The sequence below is a fragment of the Protopterus annectens genome, chromosome 13.part0, assembly GCF_019279795.1.
Source record: "Protopterus annectens isolate FY-2018-M chromosome 13.part0, PAN1.0, whole genome shotgun sequence".
In the NCBI taxonomy this organism is placed as follows: Eukaryota; Metazoa; Chordata; order Ceratodontiformes; family Protopteridae; genus Protopterus; species Protopterus annectens.
The window spans coordinates 931988447-932002974 of NC_056747.1; the positions used below are offsets into that span (position 1 = coordinate 931988447).

Consider the following 14528-nt stretch of genomic DNA (forward strand, 5'->3'; position numbering starts at 1 on the left):
TCCTGGTTTACATTACATCATTCTTCACACATCCCTGGGTTCCCAGGCTAACAGAAACTACATTTACATTCTTCACCTCTGGGCAGAAACCAGAGCAATAAAGGACATTTATGCATGCAACTTCTGGCCATTAACTCTGGCCTTAAAACAATAGGCAGGATGCCTCACTCTAGACTTACTAGCTCCGAGTTTTAACATCAAAGGGTCACAACATGCTTTACTTGGTCAGCAAAGTGCACTGTTGTTACATTTTTTTCAGTTCCACATGTAACACTATTTTTAAAATTTAAGACAACAAGCCTGTGGTTTACTTTAATATTTATAGATGACAGAATTATCTCCAAAATTCTATCTGGCTAGGCTGGCATCCTTCACCTATCTTCACCCAATCTTCACAAACCTAATGTGCATTGAAAATTATGGCCCTATATAGCACATATGAGAAGTAATGAATAAGGACATAATTTCCAGTACCATGTGCAATTAACAAGTCTACCTTTCCTCTGTACATACACATGCCTCTTCATGCAAGTTTCTACAAGTTTCCTGATAGTCTGAAATTAGTTAGAAAATTTGGAAGGAAAGCAGGACTCCTTGGCCCTCAATATCAAAGTACCTTCACTGTTTTGAAGACAACTCACAGGAGATCTTACAGTAAGTGTCTGGCTAAAACATGCCCTGCTTCTTTACCTGGATACAGTGGCACACTGCATTTTTACCTGGATACAATGTTCATGCACTCTTGTCCCATCTGTATTATACACACTCTACTTCATAACTGATAATCCTTTTTACCTACATATTACAGCTCACCTTTATGTTATAGCTCTTGGATTATGCTTTTAACTGTCACTCAGGCAGATGGAATTACAAGTTCTTGCCTAACCTTTCACAATCATACAACTGAATCTGATGTAAGAATCAATGCATCTTAAAACATGGCGATTTTATATATATATATATATATATATATATATATATATATATATACATACACAAAATCTGGCCCAATAGTACTCAGTGGTCAACAGCCTCAATATTTTTCAAGCCACTGGTCATGGACTACAAGTACTGAATGTCATTGCCCAATGTATTTATGTATTTACAATGAAATTCATGTAATTTAGGATTTAAGTTACACTATAACCCAAACACTCTGATCATTTCCTAGTCATGGTTCAATCGTGACATAAAATACAGTGAAATCCTCCTACATGATATAGCAAATATATGTCTAATAATCTGACAGTAGGATAAGAGGGGTCACCTGATATGTGATAGACATATCTGATGATCCTAGAAAAAGGTAAAGGGAGGTCACCAGTATACAATCTGATCAATAGTTTTCTCTCTTTCCATATACAGCTCCATTCTCCAACCTGGGACAGAATCACCCACTTCTCATATCCATTGATGTCAATACTGTGAAAAATTCTCATTTACATCCACTGCCTAACTGTCAAAGAGTTACTGATGATGACACTTTCTCATGTCTAACTTTCAATGTCAAAAGTTAATTGCTAACCATGGGAGACTTCAACACTGAGTGGAAATCTGTCATGACAAAATATACCCTCCTCAATGTCTAGGGTTATGGTCTGTCTCAGTTTATAGAATCTATTACAAGGACAAACATATCTTTAAAAATAAAAGCAAGTTTTATACTTGTGGGTGCAATGGCTAACATATTCAGTGACTATCTTGCAATCTTCTGCTGACCACTGTCCAAAATCAATAAAGTGGATCAGTACTCTTTCTCTATCAACGGGAAGGTATTCATTCATTCTTATTTGATTCTTATGCTCAGAGAAATTAACTGGGCACAACTTTGTTATCCTGAATCTTTGCTCTGTGGAAGATATAAGCAGTTTATCTTTCTCCATCTCCTTAGTATTACAGCTCCTTTCAGGTGCGAACAGACTGAATCTGCATTGCTATGATGAATAAGTTGAGAAATCAGTGACCTAAAATTGCAACATAACCAAAATCTAGGAAGAATACAATCATAAGTGGCTGAAATCAGAATGTTGCCAGGTTCAAGTAACTTTAGAACAAGGTCAAAACCTATGCTTGCTTAAAGTAAAAGGAGCTTTGTCATTATTCTGTGATATATATATTAGCATAGTCCTAAGAAGCTTTGTTATGGAATTGCCTCTTACTTACTCATGGTAGCACATATGCACCCATCTCAGAACCAGTCTTTCCCATCAAAGCTACAAATCATTTCTGTTAGTTCTTTATCGATTCTCTTTCCTCCACCACAATGGCCATTGGCCATATGGAGAATCTATCATTTATCATGAGTATTTCACCTCTATTATTGTTCCTCTTTGTTGTTTGTGGAAATTGTTCAAGAAGTTCAAACTCTTGAAGTTCAGCAGTAATGGCCTAACAACTGAATATCTAAAAATAGCTGTGCACGTTATAGTAAACCTCCTTGATAATAGCATCAGTTGAGCTATTCAGGAAGCCAAATCCACACTCTCTGGAAAATTGCCATATTTGTTTTGCTGATGAAAGATGAATGTTTCTACACCTCTGATAATGTTCACCCAACAGCATTACTGTAACTAGAAAAAAATCCTAGGAAATGGAGAGAGTAACGACAACCACTCCTGAGTCCGTCACCAAGATGGCCACTTAATCACGGCTCCCTACTTTTAAGGGATTTCTTAAGTTATTTTTCTGTTTCAAAAACAGTGGCTGAAAAAGACCAGAGAAAAGTGACCCAAAGTGTTTTGGCCTATTTCCGTGTGTTTAAAATGAAGAAGGCAGTATTAAAATCTGAGAAGAAACTTAACATAATATTGTTCACGCAGCAGGAGATTAAAGTTATGATGGTTGATATGAAAGGTTCTTTGTGCAGGTTGAGCCAAGAAATTAGGGAGATAAAGAAGGAGGGTGCAGCAATAACAATAAGGGTCAGTTACACAAGGACAGTAAAGAAATAAGTATATTAAAAGAATACGTGGTCTGAGTGCTGTGGAGATAAAATAGTACTGTTATAATCTGCATTATAGGTATGGCCGAAGGTGTGGACGGTGAAGGCACCATTCCATTTTCAGAGAAGCTGTTTGGTTGTCTGACATATCAGCCTCTGATGTTTTGTTCAGAAGGACAAATAGCCCACATAATCTGTAGGAAGTCTGGTGATAATAACAGAATCAGATACTACCTTTGTATATTGTGATCTGAAAAGCTAAAGTGTAGATCTTTTACAAAGTGGCAGACATAAAAAAGTCTAAGTTTCCAAATCCAAAACATTATGTGGAGAGTGCTGCATCTGAAACCTACAGAGGAATTCTGGCAGTTGGGGAAGCTGTGAAGAAGTTATAACAGGAGAGAGTCTAAGAATATTTAGTATAACCAGGAGATTTTATTTCTCAGCCCCTTCCTTCTTGTGTGGGGGGGAGTGATTAATCCAGATCACTTAAAAATACCTCTGCCCTGAAGAACATGGACTGGGGAAAGAGAATAAAAAAGGACTGTGATGTCCAATAGAGATACGGTAGTCATAAAATCATTACAGGCAGTCATAGAAACTGGTAGGATTGTCTAAGTGAGCAGGCAAACGAAGAAAGTATTCAGCGAAAGATCGTACTTGAATGAAGAGCGCTGTCCTTCACTGGGAGATATGACCTGATATGAGTGGGCATTTTTCCATGCTTTTCTTACTGATGACTTTCTGATCGCTGTTGTTGATGATGACATAATCCTGTGAGTTTAATGGGTCATCAAGGATGTCCAGATATCTGTACAGTCAGGGGCAAAGAAGAATTGCTTGATGCCTTGAACCTCCAGTCATCAGACAGTGAGCTAAATGATGGAAAAATCCCCCCCCCCCCATGTTTAGACAGGAACGTGGAAGACAAAAATAGAAAATGGTATAGTATCTATGCAGTTATATAAGTTACTGTATCCTCTTTTTTTGTCCTTCCATATACATTATTCGCTGATGTGACCCACAAAGTTAAAATGTATGGTCAACTATCCTACAAAAGTGCATCACATGATAAATATTGAAAATGTTGTTTCTCAGCTATATAATGTACATAAATGGTCACTGTGTACAAAATCATGCTATATAGGGAAGCAGGGCTAGATGTCAAAATGTATGTGTTGATAGTATATTTTGCAGGTATACACATTTTGGAGTACTCTAGAAGAGGTAATTGCATGCAAAAGCATTGAACAATTGTGTGTTTTAATTATGTTATACAAGGGCAGTACTAGCTGATGAAAGTGGAAAGGAGGTGTTGCTCCACTCAGCTCTATGGATAGAGTAGTTTGCTGTATATAGTGGGGCTTTAACTGACCCTGTGGGCTGAGATAATAGATAACATTGCCTGTGGAGCCTGTGTATTGAGAGGCCACAGGCCAAGTCAGTCTGCTTGGACTAAGTGATGGGGTTAAGAGGGTATATTTCTGTCCTGTTTTAGTTTTTGTGACTGGTAGACTATATCCATTATTTTAATGATGATATCACAAAGTACTGCCACTATTGTTTCTAATCCTTTAGATTACCAAGTGCCCATTGCAAAGTTTGTTTTACTGGTACTATTCATACTGCTGGTGTAAGGTAAGCCATTTCTGTCATTACTGAGTATATAGCCTACACTTGGCATGTTTAAGCATATTGCTATGAAGCCCAAACTGTGTAGCAGATGTCATGTATTAAATAAAATGATTTAATACTCCAAAGCTGGTGTTCACATCTGCTTGTAAAGTGAAATGTGGGATATTTATACCACTTACTGTAGTTATCCTGTATGGAAGTCAAAAGCACGGGTATCAATGTGGGCGAGTCTGTAAGCCTAAAGTATATTTTCCCACTTTATTTTTGATATCATCACATATTATAATTAGCAAAATGTAAACGTTACTCACCTGGAGGTCTGACAATAATTAGTGGGTTATCTAGAAAAAAAAAACATATGTATTAATCCAGAGAAGCCCATTTACAGATGATCACACAGTACTACATAAACAATTCTGCTCTTCTTAGTTCAGAGACAAGCATTCATTTTTGGAAGGCCCTAGTTTTTATGTGGGATTAGGGAAAATGTCAACAAACTATACATCTTGTGAATATTGAGTTTATTTATGCAACATGCTTTAAAACACTTGTTATTAAGGTCATGAAAATAGATTCATGCCACTCAAGTGAAACTACAGATAAAAGAAAACACTGTTACTGACTTAAAAGTATTGAAAGTAACAGACATAGAAAAGTGTGAGAAAATGAAATATGTTTCTACAGAGCAAGCAAACTTCATTCCATACCCACTTACTTAAAATTGTACATCTGTGGGATACAACAATGAAAGAAAAGTCCCAACCATGTTCCAGATTTATAGCACTTCACTGCAATCAATCAATCAATCAATCAATCAATCAATTAATCTATAAATAAACAGTGATTTGATTATGCAAAAAACTCCTCTACAAACTATTACAACTTAATGCAAATTAATCCACAAATGTGACAAGGCACTATCATGAAATACAAAGCCAAAGTTTGATTTAACTCAGTATATCCGAGTGATGCCTCCAGGTGGATCTGCAGTTAACTCCTACTGATACCTCTAGGCGTCAATTATTGCTTGTTCATAATTGCATCAATAATTCTAAAAACATGCTATGTACAAGGTTGTGAAATATTTCATATTAAAGCTTACACAGTGGCAAACTCAAATGCATTAATATTTCATCTCTGCCTTCTGCAGGTAAATTGATATTAACTGTTGTTCTTTATGATATTAATTTATATAGATATAAATTTCACATTTTTCTAAATATCTCAACATAGACAGAACTCCTTAGTCTTACATGACAGCTCTCAGCTAAATGATTAAAATGTTAACAGTATGTGTGTAACTTGAGTGGTTGCAAGAGATATTGTAAGTTGTTTATAAAATATTACAAATGTAATAGTTACTGTGTTTACTTTGACTTATAAAATTCATTTTAAGACCTAGAACCTGAAGAATACTACCACTGTAAAAATAGTTTGTGCTGAAGAGTTTGCGTTTTATACTTTTTCGTAACTGCTATGGTTTTAGAGATATGAAAATTTGTTTGAAATGTGAGGACTTAATTTGATTCTGTCAAAAGGCTTAGGCTCCGCCCACTGGAAGTTACAGTGCAAAGTTCCTGAGCTCCATTGGAGTGAATAAATTCAATAGATTTCAACATTCCCATTTTGACAATTCTTTGAAAATTAAAACATTTGATTAAACTTCATTATCTAATTCAAATTAGACTGATTAGCAAGATAAATAAGATCAGAAAACCTGCAGCCTGGTTCCTACATAGTTGAATATTGCCTTAGCACTTGTAAAAGCTCTGCTTCATAGTTATTACAACATTCTAAAACAGCACATAGGACTGACTTTTCATTGCTGATTCTTTAGGTTTCACAGTTGTGTTATATTATTAAAAAAATGTATCTAATGTCTGCAGAATAACCTTGGAGTTATACAAACTGCGTTAGTGGATCGCACCTATAATAAATATGTGGTGTTCTAGTCATTCTGGAAGAGTTAATGGTCATACACTATATAACTGCAGTATTTCTTAATGTAGCCATTCATTCAAAGATCCACAGCAAAACTGAACTGTTCATGTTTCTTATGGGAAAACACTGTTTAGGTGGTGTATTGCAGACCAGCCCAATTTTGTAAGGCAAATGGGAAGAAAACAGGGATTATGGCTAAAAACTGTGTTCTGAGTTTTGAAAAGAAAACTTGCATGCTATTTTCATGCAAAATGGATATGCTGAAAGCTAATGTTCTATGCCTGTAATTATTTCCTCAATAAATAGTAAAACAGTTATTCTGTCAATATAAATTCATTGGCATTCTTCTTATGTTTAATATTTAACACCAAAGGAAGTTGATTCATAAAAATTAAATACAAACCCCCCTAGTTGCATGCATACTTCGAAATGTACATAATTTGACATTACCAGCCATTTTTCATGAAATTACCAAATATTTAAGCAAAATTTAAAAGAGCTATGTTCCCTTCTTGTGGAATCCTACAACATTATAGGCATGACTATTTTGTTTGATTCATCAATTCACTAACATCTTCCAGTTTTAATGGCATCAAGTGATGAAGCTCTATCTACATCCAAGACAATCAGATGTCAATTAATGGCTCATGTACTTGTTGGATGCTGCCAGGCAAATGAGAAAACTGCCTAAAGGAGGGACGGGGGAGGGAGGACAATTAGAGGAACATGCCAGTATAGGCTGGTCGCATGTAGTCATAGTAGAGACCAAGGTTTGAAAAGCAGCTGCCAAGTTGTGTGCATGGGTGGGCTTGGGAGCTTTGCTGTCTGAGGTCCCAGGGTGGAGATGCTACCAAAAAGGTATGCCTCAATGCAGGTAGAGTCTGATCCAGCACTAGGCAACTTAGGCAGTCACCTATGGCCTGCTAGTTTGGGAAGCCAATAGCTGGGGGCTGCCACAAAACTTATATTTCCTCTTTAATAATGCACTCTGTATGTGTGTGTTGCATTTCTTCTTTAAGGACACATGCATAGTGCATCCTTAGTAGTGTCTGTGCGAGCATCGATGCACACACATTTAAACATTGGAGTGGAGTGTTAATTTTTAAGAGATGAGCATGGATTATTATGGAGAATTACTGTTCTGGATGAATACAGGGTCATTTGTGAAACAAATTAGGTGTGTGTGTGTGTGTGTGTGTGTGTGTGTGTGTGTGTGTGTGTGTGTGTGTGTGTGTGTGTTAGAGAGAGAGAGAAAAATGCCCCAGTTAGGCAGGTTGGTTAACTTTTTCAAGCTCAAACTCTCTACCTTGAATACAGGACTCTAGAGCCTAAGTCCTCTACACCAGCTGCCAAACTGTCATCAGTAAGTGCATTTCAAGGACTATTGAGTTTCTGTGCATTTTCAAACAATGTTGAGTTCCAGTGCATTTTCAAAGATTGTTGAGTTTCTGTGCATGACAAAGAATTTTGAGTTTCTGTGCATTTTCAATAAATGTTGAGTTTCAAGGGAGGACAAGTTAACTCCACCCCCCAACACAACCCAAATGACACATAGCCCACAAACTCAGTGTGCCACTCAACCATAGCCCATAAAGCATAGCAATGTACCCAACACTCTAGTCATAGGTGACTCTATAGTCAGGCACACAGAAGTTCTAACTCACCAGGCAAAACAAGGAGAAAGTTACTGCCAGCTGCCTGTCAGGTTCCAAGATCCCCCACATAATGCATGCACTCAGTTCACTCCACAACAAGTACAAATATGACTCTGTCATTGTCCATGTTGGTGTGAATGACCTGAGATGTACCTCGCTGGACTACATGAGAAGAGACATGGAGGGGTTCTCCAATCTTGTAGCCCAGGCAAGTATGACCCTAGCCCGATCCTGCCATCATTCAGAATGAGACCACAGTACAAGGACAAAATGATTGACTTCAACATTTGGATAAGCTTCTGGTGTCATTCTAAGGGGATCCAGTATCTGCCTGCCTGGGATGACATGATAGACAGACCATGATGTTTTGCCAGAGATGGCCTGCACCTATCGCCCTTGGGATTCTGGATATTGGCTAAGGCTCTTGCCACCCCTATAGTGCCTTTTTTAGGCAAAGTTCAAATTACAAATTCACTACCGTAACAGGTACAAGCAAGCAAAATCTGAGGGTAATGCTACTCAATGCTAGAAGTCTAAACCTCAAAAATGCACTCACTCGAGGCACTCCTTAAAATAGAGAACATTGACATCTGTGCAGTGACAGAGACCTGGTTCAAGGCTCCAGAGAGCACCCCTGCATTACCAGGCTATAATTCATACCACATCTTTCAGCCACCTAACCTGGATTGAAACATTAAAGGTGGAGGCATGTCCATATTCATTAAGGATATCCACACCTCCAGGCTAGTTGCTTACCATAATGCATCCAAGATTATCCAAGTGCAACTAACACTGGGCAAGACCGCAATCCAAATTGTAGCTTGCTACAGATCCCCCACCATGTCCCAGGATTCCCACTCCTCATTTCTTGATACGCTGGAAAATATTAGGGTGCAATCCAACACCCTAATAATGGGTGATTTCAACTACTCCACCATTAACTGGGAAAACAACTCTTTTGCTCAACGTTTTCTGGAATTCATAAATGCTTTGAATCAACTTATCCACACCCCCACCAGAGGCAGCAATATCCCAGACCTGGTCATTACCAACATGGGTGACCAGTTTTTCACACCAGAGGTCAAGTCTTCATTGGTCAGATTCAACCACAAGCTAATCACCCTAGACATCCACATACTGCCCCCACCCCCCATTAGGGAAACCACCATAAAAAATTTCTCCAAAGCCAACTTCATGCTTCTTAAGACAGAAGTGGCAAACTTCATAACACCCATGCAGATGGACAATAGAAGTACGACTGCTGAAACCTACACAAATCCACTTTATAAGCAATTACACAAGTGCATGGATCATGCTATCCCTAACAGAACCAAAATGCTATCCTCCAAAAAAAGAAAGCCAATCTGGTGGTCCCCTGCCATAAACAAACTCTACAACAGAAGAAAGAAACTGTTGCAAAAAAGAGTAAAATCCCATGATTGGGGAAACTCCCTGGTCAGCCTCAGAAAGAAGCTGAGATCCCTCATAAAATTCTCCAAAACTACTTACGAAAACAAAATCGCCACTGATTCTAAAGACAACTACAAAGCATTCTATAGCTATGTCAAGAATTTCAATGGCAACACATAGATCTGCTCTGAGTTACAGCACAATGGCACTAAATATACAGAACCAACTGATATTGCCAACATCCTGGCAGATAGGTTCAGTGCAAACTTTACCCCCTACTCACCTCCTAAAGGGCCCATCTCTATACCACAAGAATACAAAGTTCCTGCAATCACGGCTGCACAGGTAAAAACCACACTCTCCAAAGTCAAGAATACAGCATCTATGGGACCTGACAACATCCCAGGCTGCGTTCTACATGAAATACAGAACAAACTGGCACCCCACCTAAGTACCATGTTCAATCATAGCCTCACCTCAGGTTTTGTGCCCACTGAATGGCACACAGTGACAGTTATCTCACTCCACAAAGGGGGAACCATCACAGACCCTGGGAACTACCGCCCCATTAGCCTGACGAGCCTGGTCTGCAAGGCCATGGAACATATCATCATGGAACTTATAAACAAAGACATTGGTAATCTCCAAATTCTGGACCCCACCCAGTTCGGGTTTATAAAAGGCAGATCATGAATCCTAAACCTGATAGACTTCTTTGAAGCAGTCAGCAAAGCCGTAGACGAGGGTAAGGTGGTTCTCATAGCCTATGTAGATCTTGCCAAGGCTTTCGACAGCATCCCCCACTCTGGAATTATAGATAAGCTCACTAAACTAGGTATAAATCCCTATGTCTCTGGAATTATAGATAAACTCACTAAACTAGGTATAAATCCCTATGTCACAAGATGGGTTGCCAACTAGCCCACTGACAGAACCCACACTGTGTAAATAGCAGACTCCAAATCCAACTTCAGACCAGTGACAAGTGGAGTACCACAGGGTTCAGTTCTGGGTCCTCTCCTGTTTGGTATCTACTTCTCTGAAGTACAGGCTAACACAGAAGGTCTTTGGCTAATGAAGTTCACAGATGACTGGAAACTAGAAGCCATAATCAAAACTCCTAACAATATGGACATCCTACAAAAGGGCCTCACTGAGACAGATGCCTGGTGTCAAAGCCATGGCCTCAAGCTCAATGCCAAAAAGTGTATTGTCATCCCCTTTGGTAAATACTCAGTAACCATGAACTACCACATAGGCGGTAGTCTACTTAACACCAAAAATGTGATAAGAGACCTTGGGACACAGGTGGACAGTAGTCTCTTGTTTGATAATCACATCACCACAGTAGTCAGGAAATCCTTCTACATGGCACACCTCATCACAAAAGGTTTCTCATACAGGAAAAAAGAGGTCATTGTTCACCTCTACTCGTCTCTCATTAGACCCATTATAGAGTACAATGCTCCTTTTGGTATGTACCTCACAAGACATCTACAACAACTGGAAAAGCTGCAGAAATACCTCACAAAGAGGATTACCATCCTCAAACAGATGCCCTATGCAGACCGTCTCAAAAAACTCCAGCTTTACTCCATTGCATATCGCCTACTCAGAGGCGATCTCTGCCTAACATCAAAGCTATGTCATACCCTGAGCTGTTGGACATGCACTACTTAAAGAAATCCCAGTCCCTCCAAGCTACATGCTCTAGGGACCTCAACCTTGTCACCGTGATAAACAGAACATGCTAGAGGGATAGATTCCTGTCCCAGAGACTTCCCATATTCTGGAACAAACTACCTATCTATATCAAACAAAGCTACTCATTAGCACTCCTCAAGAAAAATCTTGATGATTGGATGGGAAATAGGAAATTCACCCCGGGGATCACTTTTGTGGTTCTACTTGACAGAGGCACAGGAAAATAATTTTCGTGGGTGGCAAAAGCCAGGGTACCTTTTTGGCTAGGCTTATATAGGCCCTAGGGCCAATAGCCTAGTACCTACCTATGAACCTATGAACTGCTGCTCATGCTAAGTCTGTTTTCAATGTTTAACTGTTTTGTTTAACAAATGGCCATCATCAGTGTGTGTGCTAAAACTTTTAAAAGCAGTGTGAGAAACATAACAGGTAGTATACTTGCCTTTGGTGCAAAAGGTTGTGGATTCTACTCCCACACCACATAGATGGAGTGCTGATATTACAGTACCCCCTTGAAGGTGGGATGAGGGTGTTGCACTTGTAAATGTGTCCTCCTTTGGATGAGATGTCTAGTAGCTATGAACTTATTGCCAGTTTGACAGGCACTCCCTATTGCAGCATTACCAGCTTACCAATCGTCTAGTAAGTATGAACCTGTTGTCAGTTTGACAGCTACTCTTTATTGCAATAGTACCAGCTTACCAATCTTTTTATTTTTTGTTAAATGTAGCATAGGCAGTTTATTTGTCAAGGGTAGCAGGCACTGAATTTGTACAAGAAACACTGAAATGTAAAGTTGTTTGCCAGCAGTAACCTGTTTATTAGTTATAGATTTCTTTAATGTGTAATTATTCAGATGAATTTTACTTCTGCAGAGATTGTGAATATTGGCTGATATTGGTGGACTGTAATGACAGAAGTTTGACCCTTTGTGGTTGAAATGTTATTGGTTCATACATTTTGTTTCATTGCTTACTGGAAAGGTGCTCAAAACTACACATTTAAAGCACACTGTAACAGGTGGTGCTGTATTATACAAGGAATATCATTTAATACAATCAGGATGGTGCATCAAAGAACACATGCATATATGCATGGTCCTATAAATGTGTACAAGGGGCCTATGGTTTAAAAACAGCCCAAAGGCAAACTTAATCAGCCACTGGTGAAATGCATTTTCCTTGAATGTGGGTTTCAATGCTGTTTCAATGAATGCGAGTTTCAAGGGCAGAGAAGCTTAATGTTCATGCTAAGTCTGTTTCCATTGTAAGACTGTATTGTTTTGTTTAGCAAAAGGCTATAAGTGTCTGTGCTATAAAATTTGAAGTAAAAGTTTTAAATATTTCTAACCATTGTAGAAGTAAAGAAGAAAATACTATGTACACTGACAGGTTTTTATGGCAGGTCTATATTACATAGTCGAAGTTCCGTAACTTCGAATGACATATGTTCCAACACATTTGTCCAAAGTTATGGAACTTTAACTATCAATAAAAAAATAAAAACAGCAGGAAAATGAAAATAAAACAGTATATGCTGGGGGGCAAGCCCCCCTGCACCCCCCACACCCCCGCTTTTTAAATATACCAACTCCGAGGTCGCGCTACAGTGCAGTAAAGGGAAAATTTACTTTACAGCACTGTACCACGACCTCAGAGTTGGCATATTTAAACAGTGGGGTGTGGGGGGGGGGTGCAGGAGGGCTTGCCCCCCTGCATAAACCCTTTTATTTTCTTTTCCATTTTTTTATGTTTTTATTGATAGTCGAAGTTCCATAACTTCGGACATATGTGTTCGAACATATGTCAGTCGAAGTTACAGAACTTTGACTATGTAATATAGACCCATTTATGGCAACTGGTGAGGAACCAGTCAACTAGTGGGATCCTGGAATGGCTGGGGAGGTGTTAATGTTGACAAGTAAAGATGAAATGCTACAACAGGACAAGCACTATCTCCATGAGCAGTTATGGCAGTCCTCTGACAGTATCACCTCCTGCTACCTGCATCATCAGTAGATTAGATGGATGATGACAATCACCAGCAAAGTAAAATTTTGCATTAGGATTCAGAAGCAGATTGTGCGAGTAAGGCTCAGGAGAGCATTGCACTACCATCTTAGGAAAAAGTATCCCAATTATTCTGATTCTCAGAAAAATATTATAACTACAATAAAATTCTGGCCACTCATGCTCTAATGTGAGTATAAATGTGTGTGTGTGTGTGTGTGTGTGTGTGTGTGTGTGTGTGTGTGTGTGTGTGTGTGTGTGTGCGTGTGTGCGTGTGTGCGTGTGTGTGTGTCTGTGTGTGTGTGCGTGTGTGTGGAGGGGGAGACAGAGAGAGAGAAGGGCAGATCAGCTGTTTCAAAGACATATTTATTTATTCAAAATCAAATAATAAGGCAACATAGCAGTATAAAAAATATAAAGTAGCAACTCTAATCTTCATTCCTTCACTAGTAGCAGAATTCCTTGCCAGAGTTCATATAAGTTGGCCTTACCAAACAGTCAAAGTGTAAATCTTTTTTCCTATATCAAAACAAGTTTGCATTTACCAAGTATTTTAAACTTGACCTGTTATATCAACTCTAAGGTTTTTTTTCCTTTTCTTTCTTTTTTTTTTGTTTGAATTGCCATTTCATTCCATATTTCCCTCATGCTGTATGTTACCTGATTCTGTAACAAAACTGATTGGAGAGCTCATTGGTCCGTAACCATGTGGATTCTTTGCTTGGATTTTAAAGTAATACCTGCAAATAAAACAGAAAAGTCCTCTTATGGATTAGAACATCTGCAAGCATTAGTGGGATTCATTTAAGTATTATTGCAGTAAAAGCTTTGAAATTAATTTAAAAAAGACAACTCGGTATGAATCAGAATTTTATAAATTGTACAGACTATGTCAAAACCAAGTTTGCTCATACTCATGGTTTTCATATCAGCTTCCATAATCTGTTAAACACAAGCCAAGCATTCTTTAATCTGACTATATCTTTCAGTTTCAACTCATCCATTAGGAATAATCTCAATATAATCACAAATAATCAGTCCCATGTGCTTGTGTTTATTGTCTTTTTTTTTTGTCTTTATGCTCTCCACCACCAACACAGTGAGAAAAAAAAAAAAACGTCTTGTTTAATTATTCTGGTGAAAGCAAAAGCAAGTGTCCCATCTGTTTTATTTCTTTCAAGTAGGCAGCATTAGGGTAGCTAATGAAGCAAATACGATAAGAAGAAAGACTTG

General features: G+C 38.5%; 1 protein-coding gene across 2 annotated transcripts in view; it reads right to left on the reverse strand.

Annotated features, from left to right (window-relative positions):
• Positions 1–14528, reverse strand: part of FNDC1 (fibronectin type III domain containing 1) — a 541793-nt gene that overhangs the window by 78625 nt on the left and 448640 nt on the right. For both annotated transcript variants that reach the window (XM_044054699.1, XM_044054698.1), the window contains 2 exons: positions 13956–14035; positions 4888–4917 (listed from right to left, as the gene is read on the reverse strand). In XM_044054699.1, the coding sequence (XP_043910634.1) occupies positions 4888–4917; positions 13956–14035 (110 nt within the window). The remainder of the gene's footprint in view (positions 1–4887; positions 4918–13955; positions 14036–14528) is intronic.